Source organism: Choristoneura fumiferana, chromosome 14 (genome assembly GCF_025370935.1).
Source record: "Choristoneura fumiferana chromosome 14, NRCan_CFum_1, whole genome shotgun sequence".
Classification (NCBI taxonomy): Eukaryota; Metazoa; Arthropoda; class Insecta; order Lepidoptera; family Tortricidae; genus Choristoneura; species Choristoneura fumiferana.
The window spans coordinates 5,155,940-5,172,687 of NC_133485.1; the positions used below are offsets into that span (position 1 = coordinate 5,155,940).

Here is a 16,748-nt window from a genome sequence, read left to right on the forward strand (position 1 = left end):
TTCAACAATGTATGACGAACTTTCTTTGTGAACACTTTTATATTCAACGCTTTTACTTCCTCAACCTCGTATCTACCCGAATTGTATACAACAAATCGACACTATCATACTTCAACATAAAGATCATTCTAAAGCAATTTTATGGCCAGATACGAGATTGTGAAAGTAAGTGGTCGATATGTATTTTCAAGGGACCCGCTCGCGATAACGTTCGAATTTCAAAAACTCTTTCCAGCCAAGAGGATAGTAAAAAACATTAAATTAAAAAAATCAAAAACCCGACTGCCTTAAAAACTAAAAGGATGAAAATAAATCTTGTGGTCTAGAACTCTGTCAAGACGCTCATTTAAGGTCCAACAGTCGGGACCCATTCAAATCGTAACCAGCTCAATAAATCTTGGTAATGGGTCTCGACTCTTGAACCTTAAATGAGCTTCTTGACAGAGTTCTAGACCACAAGACTTATTCTCTTCCTTTTAGTTTTTAAGGCAGTCGAGTTTTTTGATTTTTTTAATTTAATGTTTTTTATTTTATACTTTTTGATATTTCTGTGAAAATAGTAGATTAAAAGTATTAAAACCCATATATATATAGAATGGGCTAATTATTAGCTTTCATTTGATTCCCATATTGTTACAATACAAAATATATAGTTTTATTCCTTCGCCATATTTTTTTTCGCAGACGCCATATTGAAATATTATATACCCTATGTCACTCCGACAGTTATGACGAATCCAATAATACCTCTGTGTAATACAAATGCGAGATTAAATAAATCACTTTATTGAAGTAATTTTAAATATAAAAAATGCACAAAGCACAGCCAGCGAATAGGAAGGCTGAGCAGAGAGAGAGGAAACATAGACAAACCTATGTTTTTTCTTAGAACTAAAAATGTTGCTATTCGACAATAATAACATTAAAGTGTTTTTACACGCGTATTTTTATATGTCCAGTCTTGTACTGAACATAGTTGGGCCGGGCGAGATGGATTAATAACGCTATGAAGATAAGACAATATAAACAAGACTCTACATTTTACCTTAGTCAAGTGGTAGTGGACAAAATTTTGTTACGGATCTTACATAAGTTTTATTACCCCTCCTTACCTCGGCAACTCTTACTTTATGATCCTTGCCAGGAAATATTTTAACAATACGAGCCATAGGCCACACGAGTGGAGCCGTATTTAAATCCTTAACTAATACTAAATCGCCTACTTTTAGATTTGGCGAGTCCTGTTTCCATTTGGGACGGCCTTGAAGTTGATTGAGATAGTCTTTTGACCATGATTTCCAGTAATCCTGTTTTAGCTTGGTTACAATATTCCAAAATTTTAAACGATTAACTGAAATATCTGTTAAATTTACGTCTGGGTAACTTGTAAGAGCCGCTCCAATCAGAAAATGACCAGGTGACAAATATTTACCCTCATTGGGGTCTAGAGTTAATAAGGGCCTAGAATTTAGAACTCCTTCAATTTGTACAATTACAGTATATAACTCTTCAAATGTAAGACATAAATTACCTATTACACGCTTTAAATGGTATTTTAGACTCTTACAACCGGCCTCCCATAATCCTCCATGATGAGGAGAGTAACTAGGTATAAACTTAAAGCTAATATAGTGTTTAGAACAGTAGCTAAACACAGAGTCTCTATGTTTTTCGGAAGATTGCAAATTATACAATTCCTTTAAAGTGTTTGCTGCTCCTTTAAAGGTTTTAGCATTGTCACAATAAATAGTAGTAGGCATACCACGCCTTGATATAAAACGATCGAGGCATGCCAAGAAAGCTTCAGTAGTGAGGTTAGACACCAACTCTACATGTATAGCCTTAGTCGTAAAACATACAAATAACGCTACATAACTCTTCATAATTAGAGGTCGCCTTATTCTAGCAACTTTAGTCGAAAATGGACCGCAAAAATCAATGCCGACATGCTGAAATGGCCTAGAAGTAGTGATTCTCTCAGGCGGCAATGACCCCATCAGCTGCTTGGCAGCTGCAGCCTTCATTCGTGCACACTTCACACACTTGTGTACTACCTTTTTAACCTCCCTGATGCCATTAATGATCCAAAACTTTTGAGCCAGAGAGCTCAACACCATACGGGCACCACCATGTAAGAGCCGCAAATGCTCTCTTTCTATAAGAAGGGTAGTAAAAAAACAATTTTTGGGAAGAATAGGTGGGTGCTTCCTATCATGCGGAATGTCAGCATTCTGCAGCCTGCCCCCCACGCGGAGGATCCCCTCCTGACAAATATATGGATGAAGGTTACTAATTCCAGACTTAATAGTCTTGCCTGAAAGCAACGTCTCTATCTCGTTAGCAAAATGTTGCCTTTGAAAACATTTAGTAATGACTAGCAGTGCGTCATTCAACTCCTTTGGAGTCAATACAGGAGAGCTAACTTTAGCATTTTTTAAAGAAGAATTATTGAAAAATCTGTAAATATAGCCTACAACGTTTTGGAGTTTGTTGAGACTGGAATATTTTTGAAGAAAACTCAGCATAGGCTGATCAACCTGATTAAAATTACAAGGCACTTCCTCGCAAGTGTCGTTTGAATGTAATTCCTGAAGCTCCATTGATAAAACTTTGTCACATCTAAAATTATTTTCATGTTTGTAATCTCTATGTTCCAAATATTTAGGACCATGCCACCAGGAATCTATACATTGTAGGTTTTGGGGCTCTACCCCACGCGACACTAAATCTGCGGGATTATCCGAAGACTTTACATAAGACCACTGGTCTTGCTTTGTGAGATTAAGAATATCCTTGACTCTATTATTTACATAGGTATTGTAAACCTTATGTTTTGCAGACTTTATCCAGCATAAAACTATTTGGGAATCACTGTATAAAAAGGTTCTGTGACGAAACCGAACTGCAAGCGTTTTACTGACTCTAGATACAAGCTTGCTAATAAGAGGGCGCTATTGAGCTCTAACTGTGGGATCGTGAGACTTTTTGATAGAGGGGCCACTCTAGATTTAGAGCAAAGCAATTTTGTCTCTACACTGCCATTTAATTTTAAGAGCCTCACATATATGCAACACCCATAGGCCTTGAATGACGCATCAGCATAGCCTACTAACTCTACAGACTGACATTCGGAGTTATAAGATAACCTGGGTACTGAAATTTTACCCATCAGTTTTAGGTTAGCAAGAAATCTTTTCCACACTTGTAGTTGGCTTTCAGGCAAAACAGTATCCCAATCTAATTGCATGAACCATAGCTCTTGCATAAAAATTTTAGCTGACACAATAATGGGACTTATAAGACCCAAAGGGTCAAACATTTTGCCAATAAAGGAGAGTACTTTCCTTTTAGTATTTATGTTGTCTTCATTATTGAGAGGACATTGAAAGGTGAAAGTGTCAAAAGTAATATCGTACTTTAGTCCTAAAGTCTTAATAGTATTACTAGAATTGAGATCTATCTCTTCAAAATATTTTAGATCACTTGATAAGTCGTCCAGCACTGCTGGGCAGTTAGAGCACCATTTATGCAATTTAAAGTTTCCCAATTTAAGTAGCTCTATCAACTCATTTTTTAAAAATTGAAGCTGCTCTACATCATCTGTACCAGTTATGACGTCATCTACATATGTACTGCTCAATATAGCTTGAGATGCTAAAGGATACCTATCACCATACAAATTGACTAGCTCTACCAAACATCTGGTGGCTAAAAAGGTAGACGCCTTGAGGCCATAAGTGACAGTTTGCAGCTGCAAGCACCTGATGGGTTTGGACGGATCGTCGCGCCAAAGAATATTTTGCAGGCATCTTTGGTTTGAGTTAATCAAAATACACCTGAACATTTTCTCTATATCACAAATTAATGTAAATAGGTATGTTCTGAACAGAATGAGTATATCGAAAAGCTCACCCTGCACCACAGGCCCGTTCAGCATGACGTCATTGACCGAAGTCCCACTTTTAGACTTCATACTGCCATCAAATACCACCCTTAATTTGGTGGTTTTGCTGCCGACATTGAAGACAGCATGATGCGCTAGAAAATATGCAACACCATTAAATACATCATATGAGTTGATATCTACATCCTTGGCATGCCCCATCTCCACATATTGATCAATAAATTTTTTATACTGCTCTAACAGCTCTACATTTTTTATAAGTTTTCTTTCTAAAGAATAAAATCTCTGTAAGGCAACTGAAAAGGAGTTTCCAAGTTGAAGCTCATTTATTGGACATTTAAGTGGGATATCTACATGAAATTGACCGTCTACAAGCTTAACAGAACCTTGAAATATTTTTTCAGCCTCTATATTTTCAAATGAAGCAGTGCTCTTCACCTCAGGCACCCTCTCAGTTAGCCAGAATTCATTCATTACATTTTCTAACTTATTGTTATCAGAGATAGCAAAATTAGATACAAGAGCAGTATGTGAGCTGGAGATGTTACATCCTTGATTTATTTTTCCTGCAACAACAAAACCAAATAATGTGCTTTGTAGTACAGGACCATTAGGAATTTTTATGCATTTATCTAATAATGAACCAAAATAGATATCAGCTCCCAGTAACATAGATATTTCAGAGGGAACATTGAATGTGTCATCGGACAATTTGACATCTTTTGGTATTTTTAATTTTGAATAGTCAAAATATTGTTGTGGTAAATGTGTTGTTATAGAATCAACAACATGGCAATCCACATAGAATTTTACATCTTGATATTGACAAGATTCAATAGGCAAAGTTATAGACTTATTTATTTTGGTAGACTTATTTGTAATACCAATTATATTTTGATTTTGTGCTACTGGCTGCAAGCATAGCCTTTCTACAAGACCTGAAGTTACAAAAGATGCACTGCTACCACTATCCAACAACGCTCGGACATGAACCTCACGACCAAACTTGTCAAATATTTTAACCTTTACTGTAGGTAATAGTACCTTATAAGCTGCATTGTCATGGGACAAGGCAGTGGAAGCAACTACAGGTTGCTCGACATTGGCAGCAGTCTGGTCATCAGTATGTAGAAGGGTATTATGACACTTTTTACATATTTTACATTTAAATTTGTACTTACAAGGCTTGCCCGTATGCACCTTTAAGCAGATTGTGCACAGCTTATGCTGCGCTGCAAAGTCTTGGCGGTCCTCTATTGAGGCCTCCTGAAATTTCAAGCAATTATAGATTGCATGACCAACTGTATTACAATACCTACAGGCCGTCATGGACGGGGTAGCTACATTGGTAACCCTGGGTATAGATTTACATTTATTATTACTGCTGGTACTTGCATAGTCAGTACCTTTGAGAGGCAAACTATCCTCTAGCGCCATGGCACGCTTTTCTAAATAACTTATAAATTCTGTCATTGTGGGTAAAACTAATGGATCCCTTTCGAGGTTAAAAGACCTATTGGTGTAAGAGTCTAACTTTCTACCCAAAATGGTGATTAAAATCATATCCCACTTATCTGTGGGTTCATTTAAATTTTTTAATGCATGCAACTGTTGCTGCACTTGTGACACAAATGACCTTATAGAGGCCGCTGTGCCCTTTGACATGCATGGGATGTCTAAAAGCACATTGATATGGCTACTAATCAACCTAGCTTTGTTATTATATCGCTTTTTTAATAATTCTAATGCCTCTTGATATGAACCATTTACTAACGGTAAATTCACAATAACTGACAATGCTTCGTCTGACAAATATTTCCTCAAATAAAATAATTTCTGTACATTGGACAGAGACTTATTATTGTCAATGACTGCTAAAAACATATCATAGAATGGCTTAAATTTAGTGAAGTCCTTACCATCAAAAGTTGGTATATCTACATTTGGTAGTTTCGATGTTGACACATTATTTGTGTGCGCCGCTTCAGATCCCTTGAGCATTCTGATGGACTCGTTGAGTTTGGCTAGTGTGTTGAAGAACGCCTCCTCAAATGTTCCCATTTCTTCCTTGTCGGTCTCATCCCGGCTTAGGATATCGAGTTGAACACTTTCATATTCTTTGAGGGCGCTTATTAACTTCTCCTTTCTAGCCTCTAAAGTGTCCACAGTCGCCGAAGTTAAACTAATGGGATCCTTTACGAATGTTTCTATGCGTGTAACAGTTCCCTTGAGCTGCCCGCGTCGCAAGCGCAACTTCTTGAGCTCCTCCATTTCGCTAACTTTCCGGTGGAACCAGTACTCGTAGGTAAACAACGCGCACTTTCACTTGTTGACGCAATTAAACTTTAGTTTTACGCACACGAAACAGTAAATACGGCAAAGTCACCACAACAATCGTTTGTTTATAATTAATCCGCTAACGGCCGAGCCGACGAAGTAAATAAATGACATCAACTGACAGCTGTCACTGTCACCTAGCGCGCGCAAGTTACAAAGTCACCAGAGAGTAGATAAAGGTTGCTGCACACAGTCAAGATGAACACTCAAATTGAAAGTCAGAACTGTCAAAGTCAAAACGATTATGACGTTTAACGTCACACGTTTAATACGTTACCGTACGAATGAACAAACTTGTCGGTACTTCAACAAAATTTTCTTTCGAAGATATGATCTCGAAAATTCTTGCAACTTGCAAGAACGTTAAATCCGATGAAACTCGATGATGAATTTGAATGCCTCGATGATTAGTGATGCTGATCACCCAAACTATAGGTTGGGTGAGGTTGCGGCGGGCGACTCGAAATAGCAAGTCACCTCCTGGTACCCACTTCACGGTAACGAAACCACAGTACGAGACACAGAACGTCGAGAAAATCACTGAATTTATTTTTAAAGCTCGAAGGACCACTTCGCATGTGTAATACAAATGCGAGATTAAATATAAATCACTTTATTGAAGTAATTTTAAATATAAAAAATGCACAAAGCACAGCCAGCGAATAGGAAGGCTGAGCAGAGAGAGAGGAAACATAGACAAACCTATGTTTTTTCTTAGAACTAAAAATGTTGCTATTCGACAATAATAACATTAAAGTGTTTTTACACGCGTATTTTTATATGTCCAGTCTTGTACTGAACAAGGGGTGTTATAAGTTTGACCGCTATGTGTGTCCGTCTATCTTTCTGTCTGTCTGTTTGTCTGTGGCACCGTAGCTTTTAAACGGGTGGACCGATTTGAATGCAGTTTTTTTTATTTGAAATCATGTTTTATATTGGTTCCTTGGGAACCCCTTAATTTTCAATTTAATTTTATTCATATTATGTGTTTATATGTAAGGTTTATTCATGTTGGTTTGGCATTCAGTGTAGCCACTTAATTTGACTACCTATCTATTTTTATCGATCTGAAAGAAAACTGGTAGGAGTGAGTATGATATGAGTATTCTATGTGTAACAATCACGACCTGTCATTTTATTGCTTGTCATATGTAAAAGGGCGCCATGTTTATTATTCAAACGTTTCAACCATCTCATTTTTTTGAACACTTCTGTAAAAATGGCCGAATACTCTAATACAGTTTTTGGTTATCTGGTAGAAACACAGGAACTCTAACAAATAATCGTAAATGACGTGAAAATCTACAGCCAATTCGTAAAAAATGTGACCAGATAAATGACGCCGCCAAAAGCATGACTCGCCCGGGGCATCTAGATGGCTAAGCCCGGCCCTGTATTTATATATTTAGAGTCCGAAGTGACTGTTTTTTAAAATAAATATGTGGTCTTTCTTTACCTTATTAACCCCCAATAGGCACCTCGTTACTTGCCCCATAAAGAAGGTAACAAATGGCACGTCAAGGCCCTTCGTGACGTCGTGACGCTGCCTCCGCTATTTTTCACCCTAACTGGACCTTCGCGTCGCTTCTCCCGTTAATAACACTGTCTCGGCTACGCCGTAGCACTCGTAGACATTCGTAGAGCTCGTAGCGGTGCTACGATTGATGTAGTTCTAATTTGCAATTATGGCGCCATTTCGGATACTAAAATCAAGTAACTTGTGTAACGTATTTGTACGTTTTTTATTCTCTAGGTGCATTAACGGAAATGAACCATCGCGCTTGAATCAATGACATTCAATACAATTAAGTTATGTGAACTCATTGATAGTTCCTACAGGTGTCAAGATAACATAAGTATAATATACTTTTAACTCTAACTTTATACTTACTATCGTTGCCTAGTACGTGCTATTATTAGCTAGCTGGTAGTTTTAATATTAAGAGGCTGTTTCACGATCCATCGACTAGTGTTAACTGACGGTTAAATGTGATGCCGTCTCCGTCTATTCGAACAAAACAAATAGAGACGGCATCACATGTAACCGTCAGTTAACACTAATCAACGGATGGTGAAACAGCCCCTAAAACTTACTCCTTATTTTCTTATATCAACAACAAAATAATAATATGCCTAATAGAGAAAACTTACTCCTAACCTAGCCTTTTGTCGAAGCTCAACACTTTTTTTAATGATTTTTGTCTGTTGCCTGTACTTATGTTACCTGGTACTTTAAATATTCAAACTGACTCCTCAGTTGTCAATGATTTTTGCCTGAAATTTGCGTTTATTGTATAACCACATGGTTGTACATAGGCATAGCAAACGACCTCTTTTTTAGGGATCCGGAGTCAAAATGGCAAAAACGAAACCCTCATAGTTTCGCCATGTCTGTCTGTCTGTCTGTCCGTCCGTCCGTCCGTCCGCGGCTTTGCTCAGGGACTATCAATGCTAGAAAGCTGTAATTTTGCACGAATATGTATGTGAACTATGCCGACAAAATGGTACAATAATAATTCGTCAATTAAACAAAAAAAAAATTGGACATACTATAGCTCTTTACTATAGCCGGTTACCGTTCCATCCATGTGACGTCACACCAAACGTACACTTTTTACTAAGGAGTGACGAACCTTGACGCGCTTCTTTATATTTTTTAGGATTCCTAAACCTAACCCAACGCCAACGGAACACTATTACTGAGACTTCGCTGTCTGTCTGTCTGTCTTTCCGTCCGTCTGTCACAGGGGTTTATCTCTTGAGTAGTTGAGTCGTTATAGTTAGACACTTGAAATGTTCATAGATTATGTATTACTGTGGCCGCTATAACAACAAATACTAAAAACAGAATAAAATCAAATCTCCCATACAACAAACGTGATTGTTTTGCCGTTTTAGCTTGATATTAATTACGGCAACAGGTGGACGCTTGAAATATTTTAGTTGTGTAATCACTTTAATAATAAATAATTAAATTAAAAATATATATTTATGGAGGGCTCCCATACAACGAACTTGATTTTTTTGCAGTTTTTTTTGCTAACGTCTAATGTTGTATAGATAATGGTACGGAACCCTTCGTGCCCGAGTCCGACTCGTGCTTGGCCGGTTTTTGTTTAATTGACAAAAGACAAAATACGTGTCCAATTTTTTCTGATATTTTGAAATAAAGATAAAAATTGAAATTGACGGACTGACTACATAGAATATTATTGTTTTACCTAGGAATCTACCTGGTATAAAGAATATATAAAGAATAGCAGATTTAAGGGTCTGTTTCACCACTCACTGATAAATTGAATGTGACATAAATGTAACGCTGTCTTTGCTTATTCGGACAAAACAAACAAAGACGGCATCATAAATATGTTACATCAAAATTTATCAAAGAGCAATGAGAAAAGCCCTTAAACAATTTCGCTTGAATTCGCTAATCGTCATCCATGATCGCAGCACTAGCTCATCAACCATCTTGATTCCAAAGAATAATTGTAAGCGTTTGCAAAACGCTCGCTAAATCATCCAATCCGGAAGCACCGGAAATTAACGAAACTTTTAATGGCTAATTAGACCCCTAAGCTGCAGCACTTCCGTTCTGCTAAAACTAAATCAACGTGATGTAAGTAATATTTATTACACTTCCAAATAGTTTCTGAGGATTTATAATGTAAACAATTATATTTTGCTGTAACTCGATTTTTAAAATTGAACGCATTCATTATGCTTCTCATCTCACTTTATGTTTCTAAAATTTTATTAATTTTGATTTTTATAATTATTTTAGTGAGTACTTGAGTAGTGTATGAGTTTATATTTAATTTATTACGTAATTTTAGAATAATTAATGCGAAATACCATTTTGTTAAAACGGCTTATGGAATTGTCTTATAAAACAAATCTACTAAAAAAATACACGTTACTTTTCGCATGTGGCTTGACATGGCTTGACATGATTTTGATTGTATCGGCTAATATGTATTAAATTCTAATAAAAAGATTATTATCCACAGTCTTAAAGTTAAAATAAGTGTAGTTGTTTAAAAATAAACCTATAGAGATGTAGTTTAGATACTAGAAGGTACCATAATGCCAATTAATTTTAACTCAGCTTTTTCAAACCGCGAGGCAATGGTCCTCGAGCGTTCTGCCGATTGATTTGCGAATGGACTGTCAAGAGAGCACGTCCATTTATGAATGATTACTTCATTCATGAAAAAATATCAAATTTTTATTTTTTAGAATTTTTTTGCAGCACTTGGAGTGATTCGAAGAGCACATATTAGCAGAGTTAGGGGCTGTTTCACCACCCATTGATTAATTTTAACTGACGGATAAATGTAATGCCGTCTCCGTCTATTCAAACAAAATAAACAAAGACGGCATCACATTTATCCGTCAATTAAAATTAATCAATGGGCGGTGAAACAGCCCCTAATTGTTATATTTTAAATGTAACTGAATAAAATGCTTAAATATGGCAACATTTTTATTCGTTTTTTATTGTTCTTGATACTTTTTTTCAACACCATCATTGCTCGCCTTGTAATTTTCTCTCTGTGTATCTGTTTTCAGTATCGCTTAATATTACTGGTGTACAATAAAGAGTCTTTGTATTGTATAATTAGAAATTCTATTTATAGTCTGTCAAAAAAGAGAAGAAATTAAAAAGTGGCTACACTGTAGTGTCGCTGTAGTTTTGGTTTGACAGGGTTTGAAAGGGATGACACTACAGTGTTGCCACTTTTTAATTTCTTCTCTTTTTTGACAGACTACATTTAATTTGTCTATCTATTTTCCACACTGTAACTTTCAAAATATGGTACCTGTCATAGAAAGTAAACAAGACACATCAATAGAGTAGGATCAATTATTGAAAATTCATTAGCCAGACGCATTTCGATAAAAATATTACCGAATAGGAACACCGCTGCCATTTATTACCAACCTAACCGCTCACATTTATTCACGTACCTACGTTGGACACACATAAACCGCGCTGGCAGACCGCCCCTGATATATGCTGGTATCAATGGCGGAACGAACGGTTTTTAATAATGCTCGATGGAATGATGGAATTGATTTAAAATGGAAAAAATAGTGGCCAGTGTTTATTAGGATTCCGTATCTAAAGGCTGATAAACGAAACACTAATAAAGGTGGTAATAAAAATGATAAACTTAAGTAAATGTCCTGTTGTATGTTGCAGTAGTAACATGTCTGTATTGATAAGTCGTTCCATATTCGAAAAATGGTCTAAGTCTCATTCTGTGTACTACTGCAGTCATATTAACATATAAGTCAGTTCATCATACTTAAGTTTTTCACCTACTGTCGCTACGTACGCTGCCTGTCGTACAAGTGTATTTTTATTCTGTGGCTTACGGTCCGATAAGTTTATATCGCATCATGTGGACCAAGTCCCTAATTCTTACATTTAAAAGTTTAATTTAATGTACAATAATTAATTTAACTGTTCTTCTGCATCGTAAATCTTCACAGCGCGTCAAACAACAGCGCACTGTGAAATGCATCTAAAGCGCGAATTTAATTTGCAAGACTAACGCTAGCATGCAGGGAATACGTTCATAGATGTTAGATATACGTTCCCAGACACACACGTAAAGAAGATGGATACCGCATGTTATGCGCTTACAACCGCCAAAGGTCTTAAATGGTTTATCGCACTTCTAGATCAACGGTATCGGTATATCAGCTCAATATTTAATCAATATGGTTTTTTTTCTAACCTGTGTAATGTGTCACTGCTGTTATAAATAAATTATTTACTTTCAATATTATCCACCATTTTAATGTAGGGCCAGTACAGACGGATTGCATTCCAACTCCAGTAACCGCAGCTGCCGACTGCCCATACATTTTTCGTTGCAGTTCGATTGCAGTCAACAAAACTGCACTCTGACTGCAATTGAAATGTATGGGCAGTTCACAGATACGTTGCAGTTGTAATGTAATCCGTCTGTACTGGCCCTTAGACGTTCCAGAAATTTAATTAATTCTAAATCAAATTGGGGCATTATTTTTTGAGTTGACTTACTCTTGATCTAGGAGTGCGAATTTGAACAGGAACCCCTGTGTAAATACGTTCGCTAAAAAAATCTAAAAATAATGTTATCTTAAAGTCTTCATTAATATTTTGGATGTTTGAAGAAGTTTTGTATTAATTATTTCTATTAGTAATAATATTATGGCGTCGTTTTCTTATTAATTTTCTTAACACCTTATTAGTGGTATACCTACAATCAATTCGAATGTTACTTTAATTTTTAGGTGTATATTACAGATTATACTTATCTTAAAAATAGATGTTCAAATTTAAAATCTAATGACATGTTAATTTCGAATTCAGAAAATCGGCGCAGATTTTAAAATGCGGTACTTACCTAATGCTATTTGTGAGGTAGGAAATGTCAATCGATAGAACGTCGTCGTCAATTTTCGATTTGTTTGTCGGAATGCAAGCGACAGAGATACCTACTACAATATTTAGGAAAACCTAATGGATCGCAATTGCAAGCCGCGAAGATGCGTTTTCTGTTTTCTCTAGATCTGTGTCTCGTGTGTTCTGGTGTTCCAGCAATGCGGGGTTTAAACCAGCTGATTAGCCCCGAGTTATTGATAAAGGGAGCATTCTGGAACGTTCCTGATTACCACTTGATTTCACTGGAGCAGAAGTTTAAATTATAAAAAATTATAAAGCGCCACGGCTTCGGCAATATTATGATTTTTTTAACAAATCTCGCAAGTTGTAAGACCTAGTACAGTCGTTCATAATGCACGCCCCTATCTTCTACAAGCCCTCATATAAATACAAAAAAAAAGTGAAGGTAGGGAAGAGCGGCGGAGAAAAGGAGAGGCCTTTGCCCAGCACGTAACTTACTTCCACGTTTACAATTCCAGAATCAACAGTACGCTTAGTGTATTTCCCCGTTCACAAAGTACGTCTCGATCGCGTTCGCGTTAAAATCTCAATTTGTATGGGACAGCGCCTCTAGCGGAAAGTTTGCGCAACAACTTTTGTGAGTGTAGGTTTGCTACGTAAACTATTTCGTCCGCGTATCGTAACGAAAACGGGTGACGACGCCGCACCGTGGACATGTGGCGGCTACGTATCGACGATCGAACGCTCGATTTACGTCTTCGAATAGTAAACGAATGAATTGTGGAAACGCCACACTAGAGGCACTGGACGTGGATTGGCCTCCCCACACCTATCGACGCGGAATCGGTTTAAGCCGATCAAAAAACTATTTATGTCCACGAATAACAGCGAAATAGTAGATTGTTTAACAAGGGACTAAAACAAGAGCGAGGGTGGCTATAGTACGAGTGACATGGTTGTTTAGTCTCGCGTTAAACATAACTTTTCACTTTGAATGCGAGGAAAAAACCGACGTGCTGTTCAAAATTACAATAGTACTTTTTAAAAACGTACCTATGCTCAATACGACTAATGAACATTTGTTCAAAATTCAAATAGCAAAAAATTTGTTTCTCGGTGTTTTTTAGTTTTTTTTGTAAAGTGTCGCTTTAAATGCTTGCATATTTAGCCAACAGATTCAAAAATAACTTAAATAATTTCCCTAATATTGTGTAACATAAATGTTGTTAAAAACTTATCATCATCAGGCGCAATACGTCCACTGTTGAAAAAAAAGCTTCCCCCTTAGCCTTAGAACGCCACAATGAACGACAGCTCGCTCTTTGTATCCACTAGTTTTTGTCCATGTTGCTATGAGTTCTAAGCTTTAGTTCTTCGACGAATTTCCGATTTCTGGTGAAAAATTAGGCATTAGGTAGTTTCTGCATCGCAACTAACCGCCTTTTTTAACCCTCACCACCTTAATTGCTGGCAGTCTCACTCTTTTTGATATGCACTGTGACAATTTGGAATCAGCTTGCAGCGCGAGTACCGGACCGATACAACTTGGGGATCTTTAAAAAACGAGCCTTTATTTCTCAAAGGCACCACATCAGCAACTCGGCTTAAGTTATGGATAACCATGGGCGGCGGTGATTGCTTTCCATCAGGTGAACCGCCTTTGCCCCCTATCTTTAAAGAAAATACTAAAAAAAACTTGTCTTACTTTGTATTTTTTTGTGACTCTGTCCACGAGAATATAAATTTGTGCCTTCCACGTCGCGTGGAATTCACAAAAAACAAGTCAGTTTGTGGTTTTATACGTCTTAAGCGGGCATCCGTTGCCGACTAAGCCTGTATAATATCTTAGTAGAATGCAAACGGTTAACGTAAAGAGGGACCCTTGCAAAAACGGCTACCACACAAACACATGGCTGTTATATGAATCCCGAATAAAAACAATGATACCTACGTATGTAAATAAATATGGTTTCATTGTTTTTCAAAATACTCTCCGTAATGATCTTTCACTTTTTCATTCGTTGAAACCAACTTTTATAGCACTTTTTCCAGGTCGACTTTAGTATCTTCAAAACGTGCTGTTTGAACACAGCGACTGCTTCTTCTCGTATCGAAAATCGTTGAACACGTAATTTATTCTTCACGCTTGTAGATACATAAATAAAAGTTGAAAAAAAGGTTGATAGGCTTTTAAATGAGTTAATTTTTCCAATTCCAGTCCAGATTTGCAGGTGGTAGGACCTTATGCAAGGTCCGCCCGGATTGCTACCACCATCTTGCTCGCTAATCCTGCCGTGAAACAGCAGTGAATGCACTGTTGCGTTTCGGCGTGGAGAGTAAGACAACCGGTGAAATTACTGGCACTTGAGGTATCCCATCTTAGGCCTCTAGGTTGGCAACGCATCTGCAATCCCCCTGGTGTTGTGTCTATGGGCGGTGGTGATCTCTTATCATCACGAGACCCACTTGCTCGTTTGCCATCCAGTTGAATAAAAAAAAAGATTCATAAATAGCAGCCCTTGTATATAACAAGATAGCTATTAAAAACCATTTAGGACGGAGACGACGGCATCACATTTATCTGTGTAATAAAATTTAATACACTTGTACGGTGCAGTGCCGTCCCCACGTCTCGGGGGTTGTTCCAGGACGTCCTTTCCCCCTTAATTCCTCGGAAGAGCCCGTACTTGCGTGCCTGCTCCGCAAATGCTCCGTACATTTCATATATCTAACAGTCCCAACGTACAGAAGCAAATTAACTTTTTAAAGGGTTTATAAACACTAAGAAAATCTGGCCACATTTTTTGTGAATTTAAGATATGAAAAGATAAAATCAAACTGGAGATTTTTCCACAATTTTCGTCGATTATATTAGTCGGAATACTTTGTCAAATGACCGAGAAAGTCCAAATGCACACCCCTACTTAAATAAAAAAAATCGCTTTAACTACCTTTTTGGTATCCTGCCGTGTCACCTAGTAACATAGTTTTAGTGCTAGTTCTAGTCTTAGTTTTAGGTGGTACTTTTTGGAGCCAAAATAAACTTTTCTTTCTTTCTTTTCTTTCTTTCTTTCTAACTCACTTGTTCTTAGGGTTCCGTGCCCGATCGGAGCCCAATTATTGTCAGTCACGTGTCCGTTCGTCTATCTGCCACACAAGTTTTACCAACAGCCAAATGGTTGTAGCTTCGGTCTTCAAATTTTCACAGTAATATGAGAAAAACTGTGTTTATTGTTTTAAAATATGTTGGAAAAAAAAGAAATGAGAGGTCGGCAAAGTTAGCTTCTTTACGCAATTTTGTACATCCCACTGATGTAACTTAATTTTAAACTTAGTGATAATGTTTATTAGTACGTATATTTTACAAAAAAATATGAACATATTGAAAAAACTGTTTTTTTTTATTCTGTTAATTTCCCCATTTTAATGACTTCTATTAAAATCACCCCACATTTCGTACATTTTGCTTCAGAATTCTATTGACACTATAGATGCGGCCGTGCGTACCATATTTTGACACACCAATCTAAAAATCTGCACAGAACTCTCGGTGGGTGAGTCCGACTCGCACTTTACCAGCTTTATAAAATAGCACTGTATATCCAACCGATAAAAAAGCTCTTTCACTCGATTCACTTCACTAGCTTGCTATGAAAGTTATATTGCGAGTTCCCATCGAAGAAATCTCATTGTTCCTCACAGCAAAAACTGGCACAAGCCGAGTTGCTCAGGTTTCTCGAGTAACCCTAAACTCAAGGGCTAAAAGGGTCTTACAAGAAACCAAGCGCCTTTGTCTCAGCCAGTGTCTAGTGTAAATAGATAAAGGAGGAAACAAGCTTTGTACGGTTTAAAGAACGTTAATATTACGACAATGTACTTTATGCTATGCTCAAGTAAGCTATGCGTAAACAACATTGTTGCTGAATGTCTGTTTAATTAAATGTAATAACCGCCGAATGAAATTTTATCCGTTTCGCCATTTAGTATTCAAAATACCGTTTGAATGTCTATTTAATAAAACTATCAGCACAAAACTTACTTTGAATAATTAAAAAAAATGCATGGTTTAATCATAAGGAGGTAGTAGAATATGGTATTACTTATATT

At 37.0% G+C, this 16,748-nt stretch overlaps 1 protein-coding gene and 1 pseudogene across 2 annotated transcripts; one reads left to right on the forward strand and one right to left on the reverse strand.

Moving 5' to 3' along the window:
* LOC141434802 (probable beta-hexosaminidase fdl) overlaps positions 1–16,748 on the forward strand; it is a 168,433-nt pseudogene that overhangs the window by 62,786 nt on the left and 88,899 nt on the right.
* Positions 3,948–6,739, reverse strand: LOC141434796 (uncharacterized). 2 transcript variants are annotated; one of them, XM_074097239.1, is made up of 3 exons: positions 5,824–6,739; positions 5,086–5,170; positions 3,948–4,038 (listed from the first exon to the last, which is right to left on the reverse strand). In XM_074097239.1, the coding sequence occupies exons 1-2, from the start codon at positions 6,173–6,175 to the stop codon at positions 5,127–5,129; spliced, it is 396 nt and encodes a 131-aa protein (XP_073953340.1). In that variant the 5' UTR covers positions 6,176–6,739; the 3' UTR covers positions 3,948–4,038; positions 5,086–5,126. The 2 variants fall into 2 exon arrangements, with proteins under 2 accessions (XP_073953340.1, XP_073953339.1); XM_074097238.1 differs by lacking the exon at positions 3,948–4,038 and adding an exon at positions 4,392–4,470.